This window comes from Oncorhynchus mykiss, chromosome 22, assembly GCF_057628025.1.
Source record: "Oncorhynchus mykiss isolate SJ-2025 chromosome 22, ASM5762802v1, whole genome shotgun sequence".
NCBI lineage: Eukaryota > Metazoa > Chordata > Actinopteri > Salmoniformes > Salmonidae > Oncorhynchus > Oncorhynchus mykiss.
The window spans coordinates 18,396,021-18,423,266 of record NC_143043.1 but is presented as its reverse complement, the minus strand read 5'-3'; the positions used below and the strand labels follow the sequence as shown (position 1 = coordinate 18,423,266).

Genomic DNA, 27,246 nt, shown 5'->3' with positions numbered 1-27,246 from the left:
ACATACACACACACACATATATATACATAGTGTCACAGCCTCATATATACATACACACACCTTTAATTTTTTACACCTTTATTTAACTAGGCAAGTCAGTTAATTGGGATAGGGGGTAGCATTTTCACTTTTGGATGAATAGCGTGCCCAGAGTGAACTGCCTCCTACTCAGTCCCAGATGCTAATATATGTATATTATTATTAGTATTGGATAGAAAACACTCAGAATTTTCTAAAACTGTTTGAATGATGTCTGTGAGCATAACATAACTCATATGGCAGGCAAAAACCTGAGAAAAAAATCCAAACAGGAAGTGGGAAATCTGAGGTTTGTTGTTTTTGAACTCAGGCCTATCGAATACAGTGGGATATGGGTCAAGATGCACTTCCTAAGGCTTCCACTAGATGTCAACCGTCTTTAGAAACTTGAATGAGGCTTTACTGTGAAGTGAGACCGGATGAGAGCTCTTTGAGTCAGTGGTCTGGCAGAGTGTCACAGCCTCATGACGCGCAGTCACGAGAGAGTTAGCTCGTTCCATGGCTTTTCTACAGACAATGGAATTCTCCTGTTGGAACATTATTGAACTTTTACGATAAAAACATCCTAAAGATTGATTCTATACTTAGTTTGACAAGTTTCTTCGACCTGTAATATAACTTTTTGAACGTTTCGTCCGACTGGACCAGATCGCTCTTTTGGATTTGTTTACCAAACGCCCTAACAAAAGAAGCTATTGGACATAAATGTCCATAAATGGATATTATCGAACAAAACAAGCATTTATTGTGGGACTGTGATTCCTGGGAGTGCATTCTGATGAAGATCATCAAAGGTAAGTGAATATTTATAATGCTATTTATGAATAATGTTGACTACCCAACATGGTGGATATTTCTCTGGCTGGTTTGGGCTCCGAGCGCTGTTCTCAGATTATGCTTTATCCGTAACGTTTTTTTGAAATCTGACACAGCGGTTGCATTAAGGAGAAGTGTATCTAAAGTTCCATGCATAGCACTAGAATTTATCAAAATTTATAATGAGTATTTCTGTGAATTCATGTGGCTTTCTGCAATCACCACATGTTTTAGAACTACTGAACGTAACGCGCCAATGTAAAATTTGATTTTTTTTATACAAATATGCACTTTATCGAACAAAACATACATGTATTGTGTAACATGAAGTCCTATGAGTGCCATCTAATGAAGATCATCAAAGGATAGTGATTAATTTTCTCTATTTGTGCTTTTTGTGACTCCTTTCTTTGGCAGGAAAATGGCTGGGTTTTTCTGTGAGTTGGTGGTGACCTAATATAATCATTTGTGGAGCTTTCGCTGTAAAGCATTTTTGAAATCAGACACTGTGGCTGGATTAATGAGAAAGATATCTTTAAAATAGTGCCTAATACTTGTATATGTTTGAGAAATTTGATTTATGAGATTTCTGTTGATTTGTATTTGTTGCCCTGCAATTTCGTTGGCGAGGAGTTCCGCTACTCTTAATTTCAATGACGGCCTAGGAACGGTGGGTTAACTGCCTTGTCCAGGGGCAGAACGACAGATTTTTACCTTGTCAGCTCAGGGATTCAATCTTGCAACCTTACGGTTAACTAGTCCAACGCTCTAACCACCTGCCTCACGAGGAGCCTGCCTGTTACGCGAATGCAGTAAGAAGCCAAGGTAAGTTGCTAGCTAGCATTAAACTTATCTTATAAAAAACAATCAATCATAATCACATGGTTGATGATATTACTAGTTTATCTAGCGTGTCCTAAAAAGGACTGTCGTTGTTCCAATGTGTACCTAACCATAAACATCAATGCCTTTCTTAAAATCAATACACAGAAGTATACATTTTTAAACCTGCATATTTAGGCAAAAGAAATGCAGGTTAGCAGGCAATATTAACCAGGTGAAAGTGTGTCACTTCTCTTGCGTTCATTGCACGCAGAGTCAGGGTATATGCAACAGTTTGGGCCGCCTGGCTCATTGCAAACTAATTTGCCAGAATTTTACGTAATTATGACATAACATTGAAGGTTGTGCAATGTAACAGGAATATTTAGACTTATGGATGCCACCCGTTAGATAAAATACGGAACGGTTCCGTATTTCACTGAAATAATAAACGTTTTGTTTTCGAGATCGTTTCCGGATTCGACCATATTAACGGCCTAAGGCTCGTATTTCTGAGTGTTATGATGTTATAATTAAGTCTATGATTTGATAAAGCAGTCTGACTGAGCAATGGTAGGCACCAGCAGGCTCGTAAGCATTCATTCAAACAGCACTTTTGTGCATTTTGCCAGCAGCTCTTCGCAATGCTTCAAGCATTGCGCTGTTTATGACTTCAAGCCTATCAACTCCCAAGATTAGGCTGGTGTAACCGATGTGAAATGGCTAGCTAGTTAGCGGGGTGCGCGCTAATAGCGTTTCAAACGTCACTCGCTCTGAGACTTGGAGTGGTTGTTCCCCTTGCTCTGCATGGGTAACGCTGCTTAGAGGGTGGCTGTTGTCGATGTGTTCCTGGTTCGAGCCCAGGTAGGAGCGAGGAGAGGGACGGAAGCTATACTGTTACACTGGCAATACTAAACTGCCTATAAGAACACCCAATATTCAAAGGTATATGAAATACAAATGGTATAGAGAGAAATAGTCCTACAACCTAAAACCTCTTACCTGGGAATATTGAAGACTCATGTTAAAAGGAACCATCAGCTTTCATATGTTCTCATGTTCTGAGCAAGGAACTTAAACGTTAGCTTTCTTACATGTCACATATTGCACTTTTACTTTCTTCTCCAACACTGTTTTTGCATTATTTAAACCAAATTGAACATGTTTCATTATTTATTTGAGGCTAAATTGATTTTATTGATGTATTATATTAAGTTAAAATAAGTGTTCATTCAGTATTGTTGTAATTGTCATTACAACAAATACGTTTTTTTAAACGTTTTTTAAAAAAATGTTTAAAAAAAAAATCGGCATCTGCTTTTTTTTGGTCCTCCAATAAATCGGTATCGGCGTTGAAAAATCATAATCGGTCGAGATATATAGACACACACACACACACGTGTAAACTCAATACATTAAGTAATGCACTTAAAAATAATGACCTGCTGCATTCAAAGATGCAACCTACAGCACTAGACTTAACGTCACTTGTGTCATCCTTGTGGTATTGAGAGAAACATGGTCATGCTGATTGTACATTAAGGAAGATAGCAATCTCTCATGTAGGAACTTTGTTATCCAACGGATTATGTGCAACTTCGGTCATCCTGTGAACCCCGTTCATTGTTGATCACCGCTATATTTATTATTTCAAGTAATCAAACTTTACTCATCCTTTGAACCTCAAATGCATATTCATCGTTCCAATGGAAAGCAGCGGTTTTTCAGGCAGTCATCTGGAATGCTGCACAGCCATTTGAGGCTGAGTAATTCCCATAGTATAACCACAGCCGGGGCAAGGCGGGCTGCCGCATGGTCATCAGAACCAAATCCTAGTCAGGGTCTATTACAGCCAATAAAGCAATGGCTGTCTAGTATCGTTAGAGAAGAAAAAAAGAAGGTATAATTTCATCGCCACATAAGCACTGCATTAAGCGCTGAAAGGGCTTAGAGAATGAATAATGCAAAAATTGTACATCTAAGTCGAGTAGCACTTCATTACAAACTCAGTGAAAGCAGATGTGCTTCTGTTATAGAAGTAGTTTGAAGTGCAAGCTTTATTTGGCTTGACCAAGATGAGTGAATCAGGCCAGAGATTGTTAGAGGTTCAAAGGGCTCTAAAAGGTCAAGAGGAACTAATTAGTCTATCCCAAATGGCACATAGGGCTTTGGTCAAAAGTAGTGCACTATATTAGGGAATAGGGTGCCATTTGGGGGACAAAAGCAATATTTTATGTCAGTATGATATAACATGGCACAAAAGATGCTGAGATGCCTTGCAATGTAGTCATATGTAAGGTTCTTTACAGGGTTGCAAAATACTAGTTACCAGGTTTTCCAGAAACCCAGGTTAGAATATGCCTGGATTTAGGAGTGAATAAGCAGGAAATCAAGGAATCCAACCACCGGGATTTCCAGAAAACATGGGAACCTTGGAACCCTAGTTCTTTATAGTTTTACGGCTTCTTTATAATGACAACAGTTAGGAGCCTGTTAGCTCAATGTTTCATCAACAGGAAACACTTGACTATTGGAATAAAGAAGGTTGTGTTTTAGCTGACATTCTTTTCACAAGCTTCTTTTCCAAAGGGTCATTTGCATTTAGGGTTTAATTGAGTCTTTTCTGCATACACCGAACAAAAAATATAAATGCAACAAAGATTTTACTGAGTTACAGTTCAAATAAGGAAATCAGTCAATTGAAACAAATTCATAAGGGCCTAATCTATGGATTTCTGGGAATACAGATGCCTAAAAAAAAAAGACATAGGGGCGTGGATCAGAAAACCAGTCAGTATCTGGTGTAGCCACCATTTGCCTCATACAGCGCGATACATCTTCTTCATATTGACTTAAGGCTGTCGATTGTGGCCTTTGGAAAGTTGCTGGATATTGCGGAAACTGGAACGCGCTGTCGTACACGATGATCCAGAGCATCCCAAACATCCTCAATGGGTGACATGTCTGGTGAGTATGCAGGCCATGTAAGAACTGGGACATTTTCAGCTTCCAGGAATTATGTACAGACCCTTGCGACATGGGGCCGTGCATTATCATGCTGAATGAGATAATGGCAGCAGATGAATGGCACGACAATGGGCCTCAGGATCTCGTCACAGTATCTCTGCGATTTCAAAATATCATCGATAAAATGCAATTGTGTTTGTTGTCCATAGCTTATGCCTGCCCATACCATAACCCCACCACCTGTTCACAACATTGAAATCAGCAAACCGCTCGCCCACACGACGCCATAAACGCCGTCTGCCATCTGCCCGGTACAGTTAAAAATCAGGATTTATCTGTGAAGAGCACACTTCTCCTATGTGCCAGTGGCCATCAAAGGTGAGCAGTTGCTGACTGAAGTTGGTTACGACGCCGAACTGCAGTCAGGTCAAGACCCTGGTGAGGACGACAACCACGCAGATGAGCTTCCCGAGATTCTTTGATTGTGCAAACCCACAGTTTCATCAGCTGTCCGGGAGCCTGGTCTCAGACAATCTCGCAGGTGGGGATGCGAGTCGGATGTTGAGGTCCTGGTGTTGTTACACATGGTCTGCGGTTGTGAGGCCAGTTGGACGTACTGGTAAATTCTCTAAAACGACGTTGGAGGAAGCTTATGGTAGAGAAATAAATATTCAATTCTCTGGCAAAAGCTCTGTTGGACATTCCTGCAGTCAGCATGCCAATTGCGCGCTCCCTCAAAACTTGAGACATCTGCAGCACTGTGTTGTCTGACAAAATTTCACATTTTAGAGTGGCCTTTTATGTCCAGCACAAGGTGTACCTGTGTAATAATCATGCAGTTTAATCAGCTTCTTGATATGCGACACCAGTCAGGTGGATGAATTATCTTGGCAAAGGATAAATGCTCACTAACAGGGAAGTAAACAAATCTGTGCACACAATTTGACCGAAATAAGCTTTTTGTGTACATGGAACACTTCTGGGATCTTTGACATCAGCTCATGAAACATGGGACCAACACTTTACATGTTGCATTTATATTCTTGTTCAGTTAAGCTCATCTGAAATGAACACTTAAAAAAATATATAATTCCACATTACAGTCAAGGAGAAAAGGAGAGACTGCAACACTGCAGACTTTAGGACACACCTTACTAAACTGGCTGAATGATAACAGCACATTTCCAGCAAATTCAATGCTTTCAAGACTCAAGGAAATAATGAACAGAACAGATGGATAAGTTGTGCAATGTAAGCTGCTGAGAAATGGTAAGGCTACACCTGTAGGAAGATTGGAGTCACCGTTGCTGTACGATTAACTCCTTGCTGATCAACTTGGTGGTATCTTTCCAAAGAGCAGAATCACACTGCAGTGTGCCACAGAAAGAATAAAAAAAATTAAAAATAAACTGTATCTGGTTTAGGGTTATGCACTCACTAAACCGAATCTTGTGCACATCCTCATCACTATTACGCAGTAATCTAAGGTTGTATACACTTTTTTTACGTAAAGGATTTTGTGTCTATTTGATACTGTACTTGTAAAACGGCTTTGTCTTAATTGCCCCTGGTGGGATAAATAAAGTTGTTTTGAATTGAATTCTTACCTATGCTTAGATGGGTGAGATGCTCAAACAGAGTCCAGCTGTGGTCGTCAATGCAGTGATTCTTCAGGACAAACAGCTGGCATATGTCCCGGGCTGTGATGTCAGTGGGAACCTCTACTGTTCGACTTGTATTGTCCTCATTATACACTTTGATTACCTGCAGCGAAACAAAACACATGGACTTGAACAACATATGTATCAGAAAAAGTTCAGAGCTTGCTTCATATGTACATTTAAAACACATACCACATATGTACATTAAATAAAAAAATGTACATTAAATATACATCAAACTTTACAAATAACCAACTAGGCAAGAAATAGTGGTCAGAAAATTTCAAACACATGCGATTTTTTAAAATGTTCTCCGAGCTTTATAGGATATTAGGCATGTCTCATCTTTGTCAAAGTCCACAATAATTCTACCCCATAATCATTCAACCCACACACAAGAGCACCAAATTCTCCCAAAAGTTGATAAATGTATCCCTAACAAAGTAGCCTACTGCGTGCAGGTTAGAGTTTTTCCATCGTAAATCTTGTTCTGGAGACAGCTCTGCACTAGCTGGCACAGCCACAAAGTCTGAACATTTTAAACCTAACCCTAACCACACTGCTAACCCTAACTTAAACGTAAGACCAACAATTTTTTGTTTTCATACATTTTTGGAATTTGCAGCCTGCCTATCTAAAATGGGAAAGCGACCAGTCCTGCCTCCAGGACAAGACACGACAAACATCAACGTGCCTACTGCGTAGCCTATTGTTCCAATTACCTTGTCCTTCTTTTTCCTTCTTCACAGCAGGTATATTACAGCTCTGCATTAAAAAGCTCTCAGAGAATCTCAACAGTCATGCAATTTTAAAACACAAAACAAGCTACTAACAAATCATCTGACATCACAACTTACCTTTCGGTTGGGAGACAAGACCTGTGAATTTGAGCTAACTCTGCAGCCTATATAGGGCTGAGTGCACAGCATTGTAAACCGGGCTTTTAGTGAGGAACATGGAAACATGCATCAGACAGGCAGACAGTGCAGAGCCGAACAGAACAGAGCCGAGTAGCGAGTCGGTATCAGCTGGGAAGCGGAAAGTAGAGCCCGCTCTCCCTCTCTTTCTCCTCTCTTTACTGCAGTGGGGCAGAAATGAGCTAATTAGAAAGAGCTGCCTCTGAGCACAGCGTTTTCCTGACTCCACAGATATATGTCACTGGGGCTATGGCCCAATCACCTGCTACCTTCCCCCCCCCCCCCCCAAGTAAAAGAGCCCAGGATCAGCCTGCTCTGCTCCACACAGCCCAGGAGGAGGAGGAGAAAAGAGTCAAAAGGCTCGCTCCCCCTCCCTATTCACACAGCCATGGCAATTCGAGTTCTTAGCATAAAGCCCTGCGTGAGCTCTAAAGCCATTACAAAGGTGCTGGTTAAATGTAATGCTAGTTGGGTCAACTCCGTCTAAAGTTGACAGGGGTGGGCGGGGAGAAGGGAGGAAGAGAGTCACAGTAAAGACCAACTGGCTGCCTCTTTCTGTGTGCATGGGTCTCTGTGCCTTGGTTTAAGGCGGATCGTGGGGCAGGATGCACCAGCCCTCTTTTGTGGAGTGAAACGAGGCCACAGTGCTCCAGCCGAGCTGGGGTCAGCGCCCTTAAGGAGCCCGCAGCGAATCACAACCACCAACTATGACGTCACCCTTCAATGAAGTAAAAAATAAAATCTTGTTTTTAAAATGTCAGTGCCGAGATCCAAAAAACACGTAACACGTACCCTTTGCGGGTACCTAACAAAAGCCAAGGGACTGCATTACTGGGATTAATTTAATGTCCTTTTGGTGAGTTGTCTGTACAGTACAGACGGACAAGCTAACAATGACACACTAATCATCTCATACATTGCAGTAACACTGAAGTCACTGAGGTTGAAGTAGAAAGCCGAAGATGATAATCTCAAAGCCCAGAGCACTTACTGTATAAAACATTACATTGCATCCAATGCATTTCCAGGGGTAGAAATGACAAAAGCAACAAACACAAAAACACACAAAAAAAGATGAAAACTGTGTGAAGGAACCTCTAAATCAGGCTGTGGAAAAAAACATCTAGGCAGGAATCTAGTTGTGTCCCTCTGTGGAAGTCACTTCCTGAGAATTTGCCAAATCAAATCTCCAAAGGATCGTGTTTCATGGAGGAACAGGGCAGGGTTTGTCAGGGGGTGAAACAGCTTTTACTGCGTTACTCCTGCAGATGACGGGTTGACATTAGTTCCTCCACACAAATACACTGGACACGATGCTACCTTACACAAGGTTTAGGATTTGTGTGTCAGGAAGATATTTGAATATATGTACAGGAAAACCCTAGTAAAAAAAAATGATAAAGGATTTGCGATTTTTCCAATAGAATCCTGTAGGGTTTTCACAATCTGATAAGATTTTGTTCCACCTCTTTCAGAATCCTATTAGACTGCTTTTTCCCCCCCGATTGGAAATCAAAAGTAATCATATTGGATCCTATAGGATTCTCGCAATCCTAAAATATTTTGTATCAGTCCTTAATGGACTACTTTAAGTAATCCTATAGGTTTTTGCCTTGTAGGGTTTTGTCACCCCAATCAGAATCCTATTACAACTTTTTTTATTTTTTATTATAGTTTGTCGTCATTTGTTCCAGTGCAATACAACACGAATTACAACATTTTTGTTGATTGGAAACTGTTCTATATGACTACCAGTACAGTGCACCTTTTTCAATAAAACACCCACAATGAATGATGACGGAAACATGAGTATTCATTTTGAGATATTGCTTCATGAAAATGCTACACATGTATTATAAAAGTACTGTAGTGTTACGCCCCGATCACACCGACATTGCATTTTGGCACACCAGAAGTACTTTAAAATGTTCAATGGAACACTGCATTTGCCCCACAGCATTGTATGGCAGAGGCAGTTGCAGTGCGATCTGTGTGGCGAATTCGTTGGATTTATCGAACGTATGCATAAAAATTGTATACGTAGACGGCTTGACCGAAATGGTAGCAGAAGGTGAACGTTGAACTTTTGTTGCACAGATATCCACATTCTGCTGCGTACCATTTAGCAAAAAGACGCTGTAGGTGTGATCGAGGCATTGTGCAATAATCCCTGTAGCACTCGGTCTCTTTATATTTAGCAATAAAACAAATTTGGCCTGTATGTCCTTATTGGAGTGTTCCGCAAAGCTAGATATAATCTGTGTGCATATCTCTTGACTAATATCTACGTTTACCCACTTCAGGGAGCTTTGGACAAATATTTGGTGAGGTTCTTGAAAATGCATTCAACACTCTGCAATAAAAAAAATCTGCTGAGTCGGTCCTCATTCGGTGTCCTACATTCCCTATCTGGAGATACAAGATTGCAGACAGCAAAAAAGTTCACAACTAACAAACAAAAAAAACGTGCATAATGCATTCTAATGAGTCCTTCAACAGACTTGAGCCCACACTAGCATCTACATGCGCCGTCTCTCGCCTATATCGATTCGATCATTGTTCAGAGCATGCTGGGATGTTTCAACTAGGGTTGAAATGACAGGCCTCGGTATCCATGATAAATCACTTTGGTCCAAGGGGAGTCAAATGAACGGCGAAGCCAGATAAAATGCCACTGAACTGCTGCGTTCTGTATCAATGAGCACAAAGAGGTGCGTTCATCAGGTAAGCCATGTGCCCACCTGCACCTGCTTTAATTTCACAGCTCCGTTTCCGTCTGCCAAATTCCCTTTTTATTTTTATATTGTCATTACACTAATATAGTTACTGTAGATGCTTTACAAAAAGCTTTCCTAGAAAGACAGATAAAGTCTAAAAACCTGCAGTTTTCTACCAAAATATTCTCTTCATTATACCATGTTCAAAGACGACACTAAAATATGACAACAAATCCGAAGAGGGTGAACACATAAGAACTACTTAATGCCTCAGTTGAAGTGAAAAAGTAGTCCAGAGCACATGCAGGCGACCTGGCCTGTGCAACTAAATACCAAAAGTGCATTTCAGTCCAAAAGTAAATGTGAAGTGTGCTCGCGATTTAAGTTCAGATAGTCAGTCGTTCTGGAACTGCGGGAACTTAACACAATGACATACACTGTGCAGGGACTGACATGGGAGAGTGCTGAGGGAAATAAGATAAGAGTTGGCCAACAGTGATAAGGTTGATGACAGGGCTAAGCAGCGCTACGAGCTTTGAACCAGTACTAACTGCAACCCAAATGTTTAGCCCCGGCCTTCCTCGTCGACGGCCACGCGGTTGCACATACAAATTGTACAGACACTCTGGGAGAAAAGGAACATGGTCTCCAATTGAGACAAAAAAAGGGAGGGAAAATCCAGACAGACAAAAGGGTTGGCCTAAATATAGATTTGTCTATGCTTTGCTAACAACGCTATAAAAGTCCTTGTTATCTCAAGGACAGGGTTGCGGACACCGGTTTGCTAATTTGCGTGTGCTAGTTTTACCTTGAACTCCACTCCCACAGCTGCAGCTCTATCTGTGAGTGCCAGCAGTGGCCTCAGCCCTGGGCTCGGCTCAGTGTGTAACAACCATACATCCACAGTGCCCTTCACTACAGCAAAAGCACTAGATAAGCTCAGTTAGCCATGCTACACCTAAACATGCTTGAACTCCGTGCCCGTCTGGACACAGCAGTCCTAGGTGCTTCACTTGTGCCGATGCAGTCGCTTGGCCCTACTGCTCTCATCTTGAGGCATTTCAGTTGACCATTGTGCAGCTGCATATTCTGCGTTTCTGCCACGTAATGTCAAGCCTTTCATTTCATGATTAATGCAAAAAAACGTATTTTAACAACACATTTTAAAAAGGGTACTCATAACACCAAAACAAGAATATGTTGGAGGACCATAAATAACCATAGGTCAAACATTTTACACATTTAACAGTGGAACTCCTCAGTGGTTCAACAGGCAACAGGCTCACATGGAACCTTGAAATGGCTCACTCTAGTGTCATTTTTGCCAAACAGGTTTTATAGACCGTTACAGACACATATTTCAACCGGTCAGATGTTAACTATTCCAAATTACTTCTACATGTATCCTTGGCGTGATATCATCATGGCATTGGGCTGTCCAAGTCAGAGTTCACAGGGGCTTTTGAAATACGTGGACAAAATTGTGTTTTAACTTCAACCATGGGGGGGGGGGGTTTATTCCCTCTCACTTTTTAATAACTGCATCGACTGCAAAATTGTATCACATTTCTATTCAGCTGCTACTGTAGACACGCTACTGAGAAAGATCTAGGGAAGCGCATGGTGAAAAATATAGGCCTGCTTGTCTCACACACACACACACACACACACACACACACACACACACACACACACACACACACACACACACGCGAGGAGGCTAGCTAAGCGCCGAAGAAGCATAGCTGCTCCAATGCAATGACTGCCATATACTGTACCTCAGCAGTAAAGGGGAAAACATACTGAAGACAAATCTATGAGTTTAATGTAAAAAAAAATAATAATAATTAAAAAAAAAGCAAATGTGATGACTGATGGGAAACTGATAGAAAAACTGAAGCGCAATCCAAAGGATGAAATAAAAACTACTGTATCACTGGACTGGAGGGTTTTTCTCTTCTGAACTCCAGGCCAAACTGGTTCAGAAAAGTGGATGAATAAACTGTTTTTCCACTTCTAGTTTCACAGTGGTTTAGTCGAATCCCATTGTACGATTTAACATGGACACACTACTAGGACAGTTAAAGAAAGCAGAAGTCATGCACAGTGTGGCAAAGGGGAAATTACAAGCACGTTTCCTACCCGCTTCTGAAGACAAAGTGGAGTAATGGCAGGCAAGGTGACTCTTCTCACATGGAAGTTCATGCTTCTTTCCTCAGTACACAACAACTAAAATAAATCATATCCATATATCGAAGTTGTAAATACTGGTATTATATAGATTTCAGAAAAATCTAAACATGCAATGTCATACTTAGTATATTACCTTAACATGCAGAAGACTCTTCTCTAAGTGATTCTACTGTATGCTATAGAATGTATATTGTATCGTATATCTCTCTACACTGAGGTTGTGCACAATGAATGTGTGAGACAGAGAAGTCATCGCTGTGCAAGAAACTCCTCCTTTGTCCTTGGAAATCAAAAAAAAAAAAAAATTTTTTTAAAGAAAGCCACTTTATCAAGCCACAAACAAGTCTTGATAAAGAAATAGTTCCAAGACTGACTATAGTTTACAATGCAGAAGCTCAGAGAAAGCCAGAAAGCTAAAAACGACGGGGAAAAAAAATCAAGATTAAACATCTGACACAAAAGTGAGTAGGTGTATTATTTATAGTAATATAGTTGCCCATTTCTAACAGCTCAGAGAAAATCTTTCCATTGGTACAAAAGCAACATGAAATAAAATACAAAATGCCTGAAAAGGGAAAACTGTGACGTAGTCGATGGCCAGTAATTTAGGAGGAGAATTGACACCTCTCCCCCCCTTTACCAGAACGTGTTTGTCTATTCAACAATATCATTGTACTACAATCTCCTGCAATAAATCCAAATGTGAAGTGTAGAAATGTTGTCAACTTAAGAATAAATGTAATTTGCAAATATGTCCACAATAATATCTGGCAAATCATATTTGACATGAATTTCCAAATTTAAATTTCTCCACATTTCGTATCGTAAAAAGCGTGTAAGTCAAGTACAGCTATAGGCAATGGACAATAGTGCATCGCTGATATCATATCTATACGACACTACAGCAAGGAAAAGATGTGGTTGGCAAAGAGGAATGGGGACGCGAGGAGGAGTTTGGGAGACTGTATGAATTGGGGGCTTCAAAATAGCTCTGCGCCAAGTTGTTCCCACAGCGACAATTGCCACAATTCATCATCATCTACATCTGTTTTACTGTAAGGATGAACAAAGAAGTCTCTGAAATGAGCAGCCTCACACAGTATGCATTAAGAGTTTATGATGTAATAATGAAAGTCACTCAATGGTCTGATAAGGACGAGTTACACAGCAAATATGATGATGTATTTCAATACATTTTTTGTCAATGGTAAAAGAGGATTGGGCCCTGACAAAACCTCTATTTTAATTCTGACAACGCTAAACAATTATATTAGCTCCCTTGGCTATTCTGCCAAATGTTCCTGCTGATAAGCTTCAACTTGGATAAAAAGTTCAAGGAAGAGATAAAAAAAAAAGGGGGAATTTGATAATGATGATAAGTGGTGTTTTTGTTGGAGTGTTCAAGTGTTTCTTATGTTTTATTAAAAATGAAAGCAGAAACATGTCCTTGGACACACGAAACTAGAAACATCCGACAGTGCTAGAGCTCTTTTCATAAAACGCAGTTATACAATTAGCTCTAGGCCCTATAATGGGTCACAGTCGAAAAGGGACCAGAAATGCATTGCTAGATACACACCAACACCATGCACAGGTCAGTACCGCTCTGCTACATATTTCTGTCTTTCCAAGTGCAGGGCAAAGCTCAACATTTGAGCCAAAACTCTCCTATTAATCTTAAAATGTCAAGCAGAGGAGGCAACTTCAGCTGAGGAAATACTACACTGACTTTATTATGAGAGAAACAACGAGACCAGATGTTCTTTTTTTAGTAGTATTATATTTTACAGAAGGGCCGATAAATGATTTAAATCAACAACATTCTATGGGCAGATAACGGCATACATTTGAATGAATTCAACAAGAAAACACATTATCCGGCTTTACGTACATTAATGTCATTAAAAGTGCATGAAATTTACTAACACAGTATACAAGTCAGAATCAGACCATGTACTGTAGTTTAGACTAAATCTGGACACATTGTAGCAGTGGAAGGATTCCTCTCTCCTGATACTCTTTCATTCCTTCCTTCCCTCCCAGACCAGACCGGGGGGGGGGGGGTTGCAGGCAGCACAGCGGTGACTGTCATACAGCTTCCCTCATGAGTACGGAGGAGGAGTCCATCCCAAGCTCACAGTTTATCTGGAATCGCAGCACAACATGTTGTGAATCGCACAGACAAGCAGACGCTGCTAGTTATCAGAGTGCAACAAATGAATTTGGATTAATGGAGCCAAATTGATAACGGAGTCTCCGCAACTCTCATAACAAAGCCTGCTCCAGACATTCTGTCCTTGACCAGGGCTCGATTCAAACAAGATCCTTTCACAGGCCCCGTCAGAGCCGAGCAGGGATCACACACACAGCAGGGCAGGAGGAACTGTTTCTGACCCCACATGCCTGCAAATAAAACAAACTCTGGCAAATGCAGGTCTACAATTATGCATGAATGCCTTTGTTGAGCGGTATGGGAGTAGAACCACCACTATCAATGTACTCCTTTCTTTAAACTGTACCTTCAGTACACTGTACAGTCAGTCCACTCAAATGGATATTCTCAATCCATATCACAACAGAGTGTATTATCTGCTCGTAGACCTTTACACACCTACCCGTATACAGGTTAAAAATGGCAGATTTGAACACTGATAAAACGGCAGTGGCTGTTCAGTAACATGCTATACACGATGTCAGAGCTCAGGTTCTCCACTTTACAGCGCTGTATGGGATTCAACTGACAGCAGTTCTAGATGTGAGCGCCAAGCACAACGAGAAGACTCGTCCCCTCATCCCTCCCGCTAATTGGGCTCCTTTAACAAAAATGTTTTGTTTGTGTGTGGGGAAAGCTGTAGATCAAATGGTAGGCAATATATTTTGAAAGCTGAGACGTTGAGGATTATAATAAATAGGCATTTATGAAAAATATTTCTCTATTACAAATACGATAACTTTTGCATGTGTCAATTACCTCTGTTTCTGCCCAGTTTAGAAACAGGGACCTTTAGCATTTTAAGTGAACGTGCAAACCACGACACTACAGAAACTGCTGCTTGAATTGTCATCAAGGAGTAAACCAAATTTTACAGATATTCATTGCATAAATTCAAATTTCCAAAATAAGGCATTTATGAAAAATAATTATCTTTTACAAACTTTGATGTCATATAAGCAAACCACACACCCGTGAGTCCAAATATGCGCTTCACATTTCCATATTCTAATATTCATGTCATTTACAATAACAAACGTTTATGATCCCCATGTTTGACATACAGTTACAAGGACGACATCACACAGTGGTTTGTTCTGAACAGAATGAGCCCGTTTGTTCCATTGTGAAGGAAATGCGCTCATGACTCCATTCTTTGCGCACTTAAATTACTATCCGTTTCTCTGAAGCGCCTTAAAGTGGTCAAAAAATAACTCATTTGTCATACATGAGTACAAGTAAAAGCTATACATCAAATTCCTTAAACAAATCAGACGGCACAATTTTTATTTATGTTTTTAAACATCCAGGGGCACACGCCAACACATTTAGAAACTCAGTATTTGTGTTTAGTGAGTCTGCCAGATCAGAGGCAGTAGGGGATCACAACACGTTATATTGATAGGTGCGTGAATTGGACCATATTGCTGTCCGGCCTGAGCATTCAAAATGTAACAAGTACTTAATGGAAAATGTACAGAAGTAAAACATACATATGTTCTTTAGGATTGTAGTGGAGGAAGTACAATTTTTCGAAATTATATATAATAGAGTACAGATACCCGCCCAAAACGACTTAATTAGTACTTCAAAGGATTTTTTAATGAGTTACTTTACACCACTGGTTAATATTATTTTATTACATAAAAGTAATTCCCATTTTCATATCCTCCTTCACTGGTGCGTGACTTGACTGTGCCGGGCCTAACATCATAAGAGAATAAATCATCCACCCTAGACATGTATACACTAGGCTTTGTCGGTATCCAGATTGTCATACCGACCTTGTGCCATCCCAGGATATTCGGTAATACTGGCACTGAACACAAGGGGAGCTATTTTCAAAACTATTTGCAGGACAGACTTCCCAGCTCATAAAGTCATGCAAGTAACTCAAATTCTCCTCGCAGTTTTCTACACACACACACACACACACACACACACACACACACACACACACACACACACACACACACACACACACACACACACACACACACACACACACACACACACACACACACACACACACACACACACAGCAAGGCTCTTGATCCAGGAGGGGATCCTCTGGTGTTACCAAGAGGGGCTTGATTGCAAGAAGCTAACCACTTACATATACATTTTAGTCATTTAGTAGAGACTTATCCAGAGCGACTTACAGTTAGTACCATTCATCTTAAGATAGCTAGATGGGACAACCACATATCTCAGTCCTCAATCAAGTAGACATCACCAAAAGCACAACTAGAGATCACTTAGCACATTTTAGACAGTTAACTGAACAGTTTTTAAATCAAAAATCAGATGCGCCGAATACAACAAGTGTAAACCTTACTGTGAAATGCTTACTTACAAGCCCTTAACCAACAGTGCAGTTCAAGAAGAGTTAAGAAAATATTTACTAAATAAAGTAAAAAATTATTAAAAAGTAACACAATAACGAGGCTATATACAGGGGGTACCGGTACCGAGTCGGTGTGCGGGGGTACAGGTTAGAGGTCATTTAGGGGTAGGGGTGAAGTGACTAGGCATAGATAATAAAACAGCGAGTAGCAGCAGTGTACAAAACAAACTGAAGAGTTATTAGAGATCTAGCTAAATTCAATACCGTCACTAGATCACCTGGCGTGTGCTACAAAACAGTGAGTAACTCCGGTCTCACCTCGTTGTTTGCTTGTAAACAAACATGAGACTGGGGATTACTGGTAAATTTACTGGCACATATTTTACATGGAACATATTGCACTTTTACTTTCTTCTCCAACACTTTGTTTTTGCATTATTTAAACCAAATTGAACATGTTTCATTATTTACTTGAGGCTAAATTGATTTTATTGATATATTAAGTTAAAATAAGTGTTCATTCAGTATTGTTGTAATTGTCATTATTACAAATAAATAAAAACATTTTTTTTAAATAAAAAAATAATAAAAAAAATTGGCCGATTAATCAGCATCGGCTTTTATGGTCCTCCAATAATCGGTATCGGCGTTGATCGGTCGACCTCTAGTTAGAATGTTCTCTCCATTCCAGAATGTGATTGTTACGCAACAGTACATTTAATCCGCGCTGCCCTCAAACCAAGGCACGCAGCATGTTTTTATTTTTAGGCTGTTTTCAACTTGTCAATTTCAAAATTATTTTCTAAGAACAGTTTGAATTGAGGTGTGTTCTGCCTCATTCATTCACATAAAAGTAGTCATTTTTACTTTTGCGGACCAATTAATTTTTTTGACATTTCTGACCCGAACAAAATTCCCGAAACACTTCCCAAATGTTTCTGCAGTTCAAGTCTGCAGACATTTGCTCATCTCCCGTCACACACACACACACACACACACACACGTGTTGCCTGCATCGCAGTCAGTTGTTTTTGTGACCAATAATAACTTTGAAATGTGTGCATTTCTATCAAAGTGCCTTATTACGTTATAATAGTTTCTGCATGTTGTGTCGTCGTTTCTACTGTAGCATAATATTTGTGTGTATATTTCTTATAACCACGGACACGCGAGGTAACTTCACTCATTTCATAACCTTTATGGTGTTATACTCAATGCTTAGGTAGCTAGCTACATTCCTCTATTAGCTCTGGAAAACAATGCTAATTGCGTCAGAGAAGTATTAGCATGTGTTGTATTTTGAAGCTACCCTGGCCTTATGACTCCCAAGTGCCACAGCTGTCACAGAGCTAGAAGCGTCACTACAGACACCCAGGTTCAAATCCAGACTGCGTTTCTATCAAAGTAAGTGCCTTATTACATAGTTTCTGTATGTCGTGTTATAATGTTTCTACTGTAGCTCACTGTGTGTATGGCATAATATATGTGTATATTCCTTATAACCACAGACACGCGAGGTAACGTTACTCATTACATAACCTTTATGGTGTTATATACACTGCTCAAAAAAATAAAGGGAACACTTAAACAACACAATGTAACTCCAAGTCAATCACATATCTGTGAAATCAAACTGTCCACTTAGGAAGCAACACTGATTGACAATACATTTCACATGCTGTTGTGCAAATGGAATAGACAACAGGTGGAAATTATAGGCAATTAGCAAGACACCCCTAATAAAGGAGTGGTTCTACAGGTGATAACCACAGACCACTTCTCAGTTCCTATGCTTCCTGGCTGATGTTTTGGTCACATTTGAATGCTTGTGGTGCTTTCACTCTAGTGGTAGCATGAGACGGAGTTTACAACCCACACAAGTGGCTCAGGTAGTGCAGCTCATCCAGGATGGCACATCAATGCGAGCTGTGGCAAGAAGGTTTGCTGTGTCTGTCAGCGTAGTGTCCAGAGCATGGAGGCGCTCGCTACCAGGAGACAGGCCAGTACATCAGGAGACGTGGAGGAGGCCGTAGGAGGGCAACAACCCAGCAGCAGGACCGCTACCTCCGCCTTTGTGCAAGGAGGAGCAGGAGTAGCACTGCCAGAGGCCTGCAAAATGACCTCCAGCAGGCCACAAATGTGCATGTGTCTGCTCAAACGGTCAGAAACAGACTCCATGAGGGTGGTATGAGGGCCTGACGTCCACAGGTGGGGGTTGTGCTTACAGCCCAACACCATGCAGGACGTTTGGCATTTGCCAGAGAACACCAAGATTGGCAAATTTGCCACTGGTGCCCTGTGCTCTTCACAGATGAAAGCAGGTTCACACTGAGCACGTAACAGATGTGACAGTCTGGAGACGCCGTGGAGAACGTTCTGCTGCATGCAACATCCTCCAGCATGACCGGTATGGCGGTGGGTCAGTCATGGTGTGGGGTGGCATTTCTTTGGGGGGCGGCACAGCCCTCCATGTGCTCGCCAGAGGTAGCCTGACTGCCATTAGGTACCGAGATGAGATCCTCAGACCCCTTGTGAGACCATATGCTGGTGCGGTTGGCCCTGGGTTCCTCTTAATGCAAGACAATGCTAGACCTCATGTGGCTGGAGTGTGTCAGCAGTTCCTGCAAGAGGAAGGCATTGATGCTATGGACTGGCCCGCCCGTTCCCCAGACCTGAATCCAATTGAGCACATCTGGGACATCATGTCTCGCTCCATCCACCAACGCCACGTTGCACCACAGACTGTCCAGGAGTTGGCGGATGCTTTAGTCCAGGTCTGGGAGGAGATCCCTCAGGAGACCATCCGCCACCTCATCAGGAGCATGCTCAGGCGTTGTAGGGAGGTCATACAGGCACGTGGAGGCCACACACACTACTGAGCCTCATTTTGACTTGTTTTAAGGACATTACATCAAAGTTGGATCAGCCTGTAGTGTGGTTTTCCACTTTAATGTTGAGTGTGACTCCAAATCCAGACCTCCATGGGTTGATAAATTTGATTTCCATTGATAATGTGCGATTTTGTTGTCAGCACATTCAACTATGTAAAGAAAAAAGTATTTAATAATATTTAATTCATTCAGATCTAGGATGTGTTATTTTAGTGTTCCATTAATTTTTTTGAGCAGTGTACAATCGTGCTTATGTAGCTACATTATTCTATTAGCGCTGTAAAACAATGCTAATTGCGTCAGAGAAGTATTGGCTTGTTGTATTTTGAAGCTACCCTGGAAAAATGGAAAAAAAATGTCCTTATACCACTTGGTTGTTTTCGGAGTGCATTCCACGAAGCTGTTTATCATGTCCGCCCTATCCACTGCCCCCATTTTGAGGTTATAGTCAAGTACGCAGTCTGGTTTGATTTTTCTCTCTCCCGTCAGGTGGTCCACCTTTCCTGTGGTCGACATGATTGCTGTATGGACAGTGGAGAGGACATGGATGTCTCGTTTGTCATGCCACTTTACTGCCAGCTGTTGACATTTCTTATTTTGTATAACGGGTCATTTTAGGATGGCAGTAGCATTGTTGATGAAATGCAGTCATCACAGCAGAACTAGGAAGCAGTCTTGGGAAAAGAAGGTGGCAAGGAAGGGAGTTGCAAACAGGATCTGTGCTCCAGTATTCTCTTAGGGAGTTCTTCTTAACTATCCGCGTGAGAAGGACTGTCACCAGGAAGGTATATATATTTCACTAATTGTGGTTGTCCCCCCCACTCCTGGCTCTCTCTTCTCCTGTAGCTCCAATGCATAGCGATTGGTCTCTGCTATGTCTCCCACCAGCTCCTCTGTCAGAAACAACTTGAAGCACTGCCTCAGATGGAAATGGCAAGGGGCGTTGCACTCCAGACTGGGATTCATCAAAGCAAATAGCAGGGCCAGGAGGGGTGAAATGGCTGGCAGCCTTCCAGCTACCACAGAACTCCTGTACTTCATCCACTGTCGGTCTGCCTCCATCACCATCAGCATCTTCAAAGGGAACTGGGACTTTGTCAGTGGACAAGGGGTCCTCAGAGTCAGGGATCTCAATGGCTGGGGATCAGCTCCTCACTGTCACTGTCAGAATCTGATTCCTGACTCCTTGTCAGAATTTTTAAAAATCTCCAGAATTTCCACATTCTTGAGTTGTGTCCTTTTGAAAGACATTTCTAATGCTACAGCTTAGCTCACAAACTACATACATAAGCAACCACACTGAATGGCTCAGAGTGGGAGTGAGAGGTTACGTGATTGACTGCCTGCACGCGCCATTTGTGTCAATAAAACACTATCAGAAAATGTTTTGTGTGGTAATTATGTCTTCCAAGTACCGGTGATATATCATGCATTTCAATTCTTGCATAGATTGTAATGGGCACATATTATGTGTGTAAAATACTTTTTTGAAGGTTTTAGTGATTATGATGAGCTAAGCTAATTCCAGCTATGTGTGGAACCATGTTTGTTGATATAGAATGCATTCTGGGTTTAACGTAATTGTCTGTGGGACCAAAGATGCTATAACAAAATGAGGTGAGTAAGGGTTCACTCATTTTGAGAACTTCAGGAAGCGAATGGTGGGATGTTAACAATGGTAGACGACTCATTCCTTCAACATGAAAACAGACCAAACTCATCTTGTCTTCTATTATCTTTGGTTTCTGTGAGGGAAAAAAGCATGGCAGCGCACTGAAACTTAACGTCGGATTACTTTCGATTTCTAGAAAGTGTTTAACTCAAGTATTTTGATCACCTGTGATGTGATTAATTATAAATAGCAATTGCTATTAGCCAATTCATAGTAGTTTGTCAGCCGAGAGTTCTAAAATATGACCGCTTGTGTTGCGTCAATCTTTCCTCAGTTCGCGCTAGGACAAATCTAGCCTACATTTTTCCGGTTTGGATGAATGTGTTATGCTATAGATACTTCTAGCGACTATCTGAACATTGCATCCAAAAATAAACTGCTCACATTCTGGACATAACTTTGTAAGGACTGTTTATATAAATCGTTTCTGGGGGAAAAAAAAGTGTGGCCAGCTCAAATGTTCATGATGCGTCATTTGAAACTGGCCGTTCTAAATAAGCTTTCTAAATCCCAGGGGTGTGATCGTAAGTGTCAGGGACCACTGTAGAACGATCACACCTGTGTGATGGTACGCGTGAAAGGGTTAGCTACACATGGTTGATGATATTGCTAGGTTCACTAGCTTGTCCTGCGTTGCATATAATCAATGCGGGGATTGTTCATTTATCATCGAATCACAGCCTATTTCAACTTCGCCAAAACGGGTGATGATTTAACAAAAGCACATTGCCGAAAAAAGCCATCTTTGCACAAATGTACCTAACCATAAACATCAATGCCTTTCTTAAAATCAATACACAGAAGTATATATTTTTAAACCTGCATATTTAGTTAAAAGAAATTCATGTTTGCGGGCAATATTAACTAGGGAAATTGTGTCACTTCTCTTGCGTTCAATGCAAACAGAGTCAGGGTATATGCAACAGTTTGGGCCACCTGGCTTGTTGCGAACTAATTTGCCATAATTTTACATAATTATGACATAACATTGAGGGTTGTGCAATGTAACAGCAATATTTAGACTTAAGGTTGCACCCATTCGATAAAATACGGAACGGTTCCGTATTTCACTGAAATAAACGTTTTGTTTTCGAAATGATAGTTTCTGGATTGACCATATTAATGACCAAACACTTGCATTTGTGTTAATTATATTATAATTAAAGTCTGATTTGATAGAACAGTCTGACTGAGAGGTGGTAGGCAGCAGCAGGCTCATAAGCATTCATTCAAACAGCACTTTACTGCGTATGCCAGCAGCTCTTAGCAATGCTTGAAGCGCAGTGCAGTTTATGACTTCAAGCCCATCAACTCCCAAGATTAGGCTGGCAATACTAAAGTGCCTATAAGAACATCCAATAGTCAAATGGTACAGAGAGAAATAGTCGATGCGTCATAATTCCCATAATAACTACAACCTAAAACTTCTTAACTGGGAATATTGAAGAACTGGGAATGCTGAACCACCAGCTTTCATATGTTCTGAGCAAGGAACTTAAACGTTAGCTTTTTTACATGGCAGATATTGCACTTTTACTTTCTTCTCCAACACTGCGTTTTTGCATTATTTAAACACGTTTCATTATTTATTTGAGACTAAATTTATGTATTTATTATATTAAGTTCATATAAAAGTGTTCATTGAGTATTGTTGTTATTGTCATTATTACAAATCATTTTTTATTTTATTTTCAGCTTTTTTTTGGTCCTCCAATGAATCGGTATTGGCGTTGAAAAATCATAATCCGTCGACCTCCAGTAGATACAAATATAGAGTTGAAGTCGGAAGTTTCCATACACCTTAGCCAAATACATTTAAACTGAGTTTCACAATTCCTGACATTTAATCCTAGTAAAATTTCCCAGAATAACAGAGAGAATGATTTATTTCAGCTTTAATTACTTTCATCACATTCCCAGTGGGTCAGAAGTTTACATACACTCAATTCGTATTTGGTAGCATCGTCTTTAAATTGTTTAACTTGGGTCAAACGTGCTGGGTAGCCTTCCACAATAAGTTGGGTGAATTTTGGCTCATTCCTCCTGACAGAGCTGGTGTAACTGAATCAGGTTTGTAGGCCTCCTTGCTTGCACACACTTTTTCAGTTCTGCCCACAAATGTTCTATAGGCTTGAGGTCAGGGCTTTGTGATGGCCACTCCAATACCTTTACTTTGTTGTCCTTAAGCCATTTTGCCACAACTTTGGAAGTATGCTTGGGGTCATTGTCCATTTGGAAGACCCATTTGCGACCAAGCTTCAACTTCCTGACTGATGTCTAAAGATGTTGCTTCAATATATCCACATAATTTTACCTCCTCATATGATGCCATCTATTTTGTGAAGTGCACCAATCCCTCTTGCAGAAAAGCACCCCCACAACATGATGCTGCCATCCCCGTGCTTCATGGTTGGGATGGTGTTCTTTGGCTTGCAAGCCTCCCCATTTTTCCTCCAAACATAACGATGGGCATTATGGACAAACAGTTCTATTTTTTTTCTGAGGTCTTGGCTGATTTATTTTGATTTTCCCATGATGTCAAGCAAAGAGGCCCCGAGTTTGAAGGTAGGCCTTGAAATACATCCATAGGTACACCTCCAATTGACTCAAATGATGTCAATTAGCCTATCAGAAGCTTCTAAAGCCATTACATAATTTTCTGGAACTTTCCAAGCTGTTTAAAAGCACAGTCAACTTAGTGTATGTAAACCTCTGACCCACTGGAATTGTGATACAGTGAATTAAGTGAAATAATCAATCTGTAAACAATTGTTAGAAAAATGCACAAAGTAGATGTCCTAATCGACTTGCCAAAACTATAGTTTGTTAACAAGAAATGTATGTAGTGGTTGAAAAACGAGTTTTAATGACTCCAACCTCAGTGCATGTAAACTTCCGACTTCAACTGAATATATATATAAAAAAAAAAGTCTGGAAGCAGGTTGTCCGTCCGTCCGTCCAATGACAGGCCAAGCAGAGTGTCCAGTCCTTCCACTCTACCAATTTGGTACATCTAAAAAGACTCACAAGAGATGTGCACGAACATCCACTAAACTAAGATTCTATGGTGTCCGTTATTGTGTGAAATTTGCGTCTGAGAATGATTGAAATCAATATTATGCACTTTCTATTGGCTATATGAATGATATGCATGTTATTATGATTGTTATGCAATTGAACAATTTGATTGCAACGTAACCACCAATCTCACAAATAAGGTGTCACAAAAAAACTAAAATATCCCAACACATGACAGGCCTGCAAGTAGCTGTCATGGGACAATTTGGTTTACGTAGAGTTTCATTTTCCAAAAGTAGGCTCTGCACAACCGCGTGCCCTACCACACAAACAACCGTAGCGCCTACAGTACCTTGCAAAACCTTGAACGGATTAGAGGGATTTGTGCTAGCTTATTGAGGGCCATTGGTGCTGCAAAGACATGGTAGGAGCCATGTCCGTGGCATTGCCAATGGGATCCGACTTGAGGTTATGATCCAAAGTGCATAAGTATTCTATTTCACAAGGCAGTCACAGAAGTGCCTGTGATATGGCTGAGGGAGCAGAAGTAGTATAGGACAGATCGTGGTTCACTTACTCCCCTTATCACCCCATCTGCCGTCATAATCACTGGCTGCCATTGGCTCATGTCCCCCACGTCTTGAAGGTGAAAATGATCATTGAACAATTGTGATTAAACATATGTACACTGTCAGTCACTACACAGTATGTAACATATCCAAACATCAAATACTGTGTTCGATTGTAATAAATCAGTGATTAAAGTGTCTACCCTACACAAACACAACTATATGTCACCTTTTAAACAATTTAAACAACTTTAAAACCCCACAGGCATTCGGCATCTAAATAATACGTCATACAATATTAATGAATTCGCTTGAAGAACATTTTAATATTGAATGTAGACAATGATGATAGAACTCAAACAATGTGTGGCCAAACCGGTTCCTCGCATAAAACATATGACAGAGAAGCAAAAATGATATGGACAAGGGCAAATGATATACACAATAGACTTTCTTATGAAAACGCACGGTTGACAGGGGCTCAGGCAAACTGTTTTCTCACGACTGGAATAGCTTTTAAAGCCCATGTAAAACAAAGGCATGTCAAGCAAAGGGCCTCGGAAATAATTCCGAACAGGCATTCAGGCCAACCACAGTAAACCAAAACCTGGCCAATCATGCACAAGCACACTGGCTGCTCCAATTGCCACGGCAACTAGCACCAAGGCAGACACCACCACTACTAACTCTAGCCCTGTCCCTATATATTTTATCATTTAACACTACCACCACCTTTTTTTGCGGGACAAAGTGTTTCAAAAACAAGTAAAGCGTTCCCATTACTTTATCATGAAATCTGATGACATATAGACACTAATCTGCAGCTTTACATGTTGAGAGTAAGCAGTTTTGCCTAGAAACAGACTACCCTCAAAGACGGACTGGGGGACTCAAAAGACAGACTTGGCACACTCATTTATGGGGATAGGGAGGCTAGGGCAGTGATGTCACCGGTTTCTCAAGTGCTTGTGAAGATGGGTCGTGACCCTGCGACTGGGGGATTGTGACACATAAACAGCTGGGCAGTCTGACATAGTCCCTTTGTCTTGACAATGGCAAAGCTCAAAAGGCTGAGTGAAAGCCTGTCAGCCTAATCAGGTGCGAATGCAGCCCTCATCACGGTGTTACATAAGGAGCACATTGAGACAGGCTAACAAGGAGCCACACTGTTCAAGCCTGAGGTCACCAAGGTGTCATTATACTTCTTCACTGGTGAGAAATTGAAAAAAAAATGTACTCTCGAAAATCAAAAGAGAATGACAAATCCATGCTAATCCCCTGGACTTTTATAAACAATAGAGCGAGGGGTGCATTAGAGAATTGCAATCACTATCTGATTTTCCAGTGTGAATCCTGGGTCAAGTGGAAAGGGGGATCGGGTATAAAGGGCTCATTTGAGACTGCCATATCAAGCAAAGTGTGACAGCTTCGTTTATTTGGGGAAGATAATCAAGCACTACAGGCATCTACAGGAGAACAAACAATCACAACGTATTCTAAAAATGGCACAATGCTGGGCACCGGAACAAACTGGAGAATGGTAAATATATGCTGAAAGCAACTCGTTCAAAGCTGAGGAGCGAGGTCTAACGCAGCTGATGTTCTTCGGGTTAGCGCTGAAATTTCAGGCTTCACCATGAGTCAGAGGTCTGAGTTGGGCTAACCCCCCCTTCGCCTCATCCCCTCCCCCAGCCAGAGATGCCTAGTGAGTGTAATTAACACCTGCAGGGAGCCAATCACCTCCAGGGAATGGGTGATCTGGTCAATGAACAAGCCACAGCCAGTCTGACTTGACAGTCTCTGGGATAATATACAGTGCCTTGCGAAAGTATTCGGCCCCCTTGAACTATGCGACCTTTTGCCACATTTCAGGCTTCAAACATAAAGATATAAAACTGTATTTTTTTGTGAAGAATCAACAAGTGGGACACAATCATGAAGTGGAACGACATTTATTGGATATTTCAAACTTTTTTAACAAATCAAAAACTGAAAAATTGGGCGTGCAAAATTATTCAGCCCCTTTACTTTCAGTGCAGCAAACTCTCTCCAGAAGTTCAGTGAGGATCTCTGAATGATCCAATGTTGACCTAAATGACTAATGATGATAAATACAATCCACCTGTGTGTAATCAAGTCTCCGTATAAATGCACCTGCACTGTGATAGTCTCAGAGGTCCGTTAAAAGCGCAGAGAGCATCATGAAGAACAAGGAACACACCAGGAAGGTCCGAGATACTGTTGTGGAGAAGTTTAAAGCCGGATTTGGATACAAAAAGATTTCCCAAGCTTTAAACATCCCAAGGAGCACTGTGCAAGCGATAATATTGAAATGGAAGGAGTATCAGACCACTGCAAATCTACCAAGACCTGGCCGTCCCTCTAAACTTTCAGCTCATACAAGG

General features: G+C 40.9%; 1 protein-coding gene across 6 annotated transcripts in view; it reads right to left on the bottom strand.

Annotated features, from left to right (window-relative positions):
- The window catches only part of LOC110501496 (growth factor receptor-bound protein 14), a 63,772-nt gene that overhangs the window by 14,023 nt on the left and 22,503 nt on the right, over positions 1-27,246 (bottom strand). For 3 of the 6 annotated variants that reach the window (XM_021579095.3, XM_021579097.3, XM_021579096.3), the window contains one exon: positions 6,252-6,408. In XM_021579095.3, coding sequence (XP_021434770.1) covers positions 6,252-6,408 — 157 coding nt within the window. Of the gene's footprint in view, positions 1-6,251; positions 6,409-7,162; positions 9,922-12,081; positions 12,392-27,246 lie in introns of those variants that run through there. The other 3 variants (XM_021579100.3, XM_021579101.3, XM_021579099.3) reach the window with 3 other exon arrangements.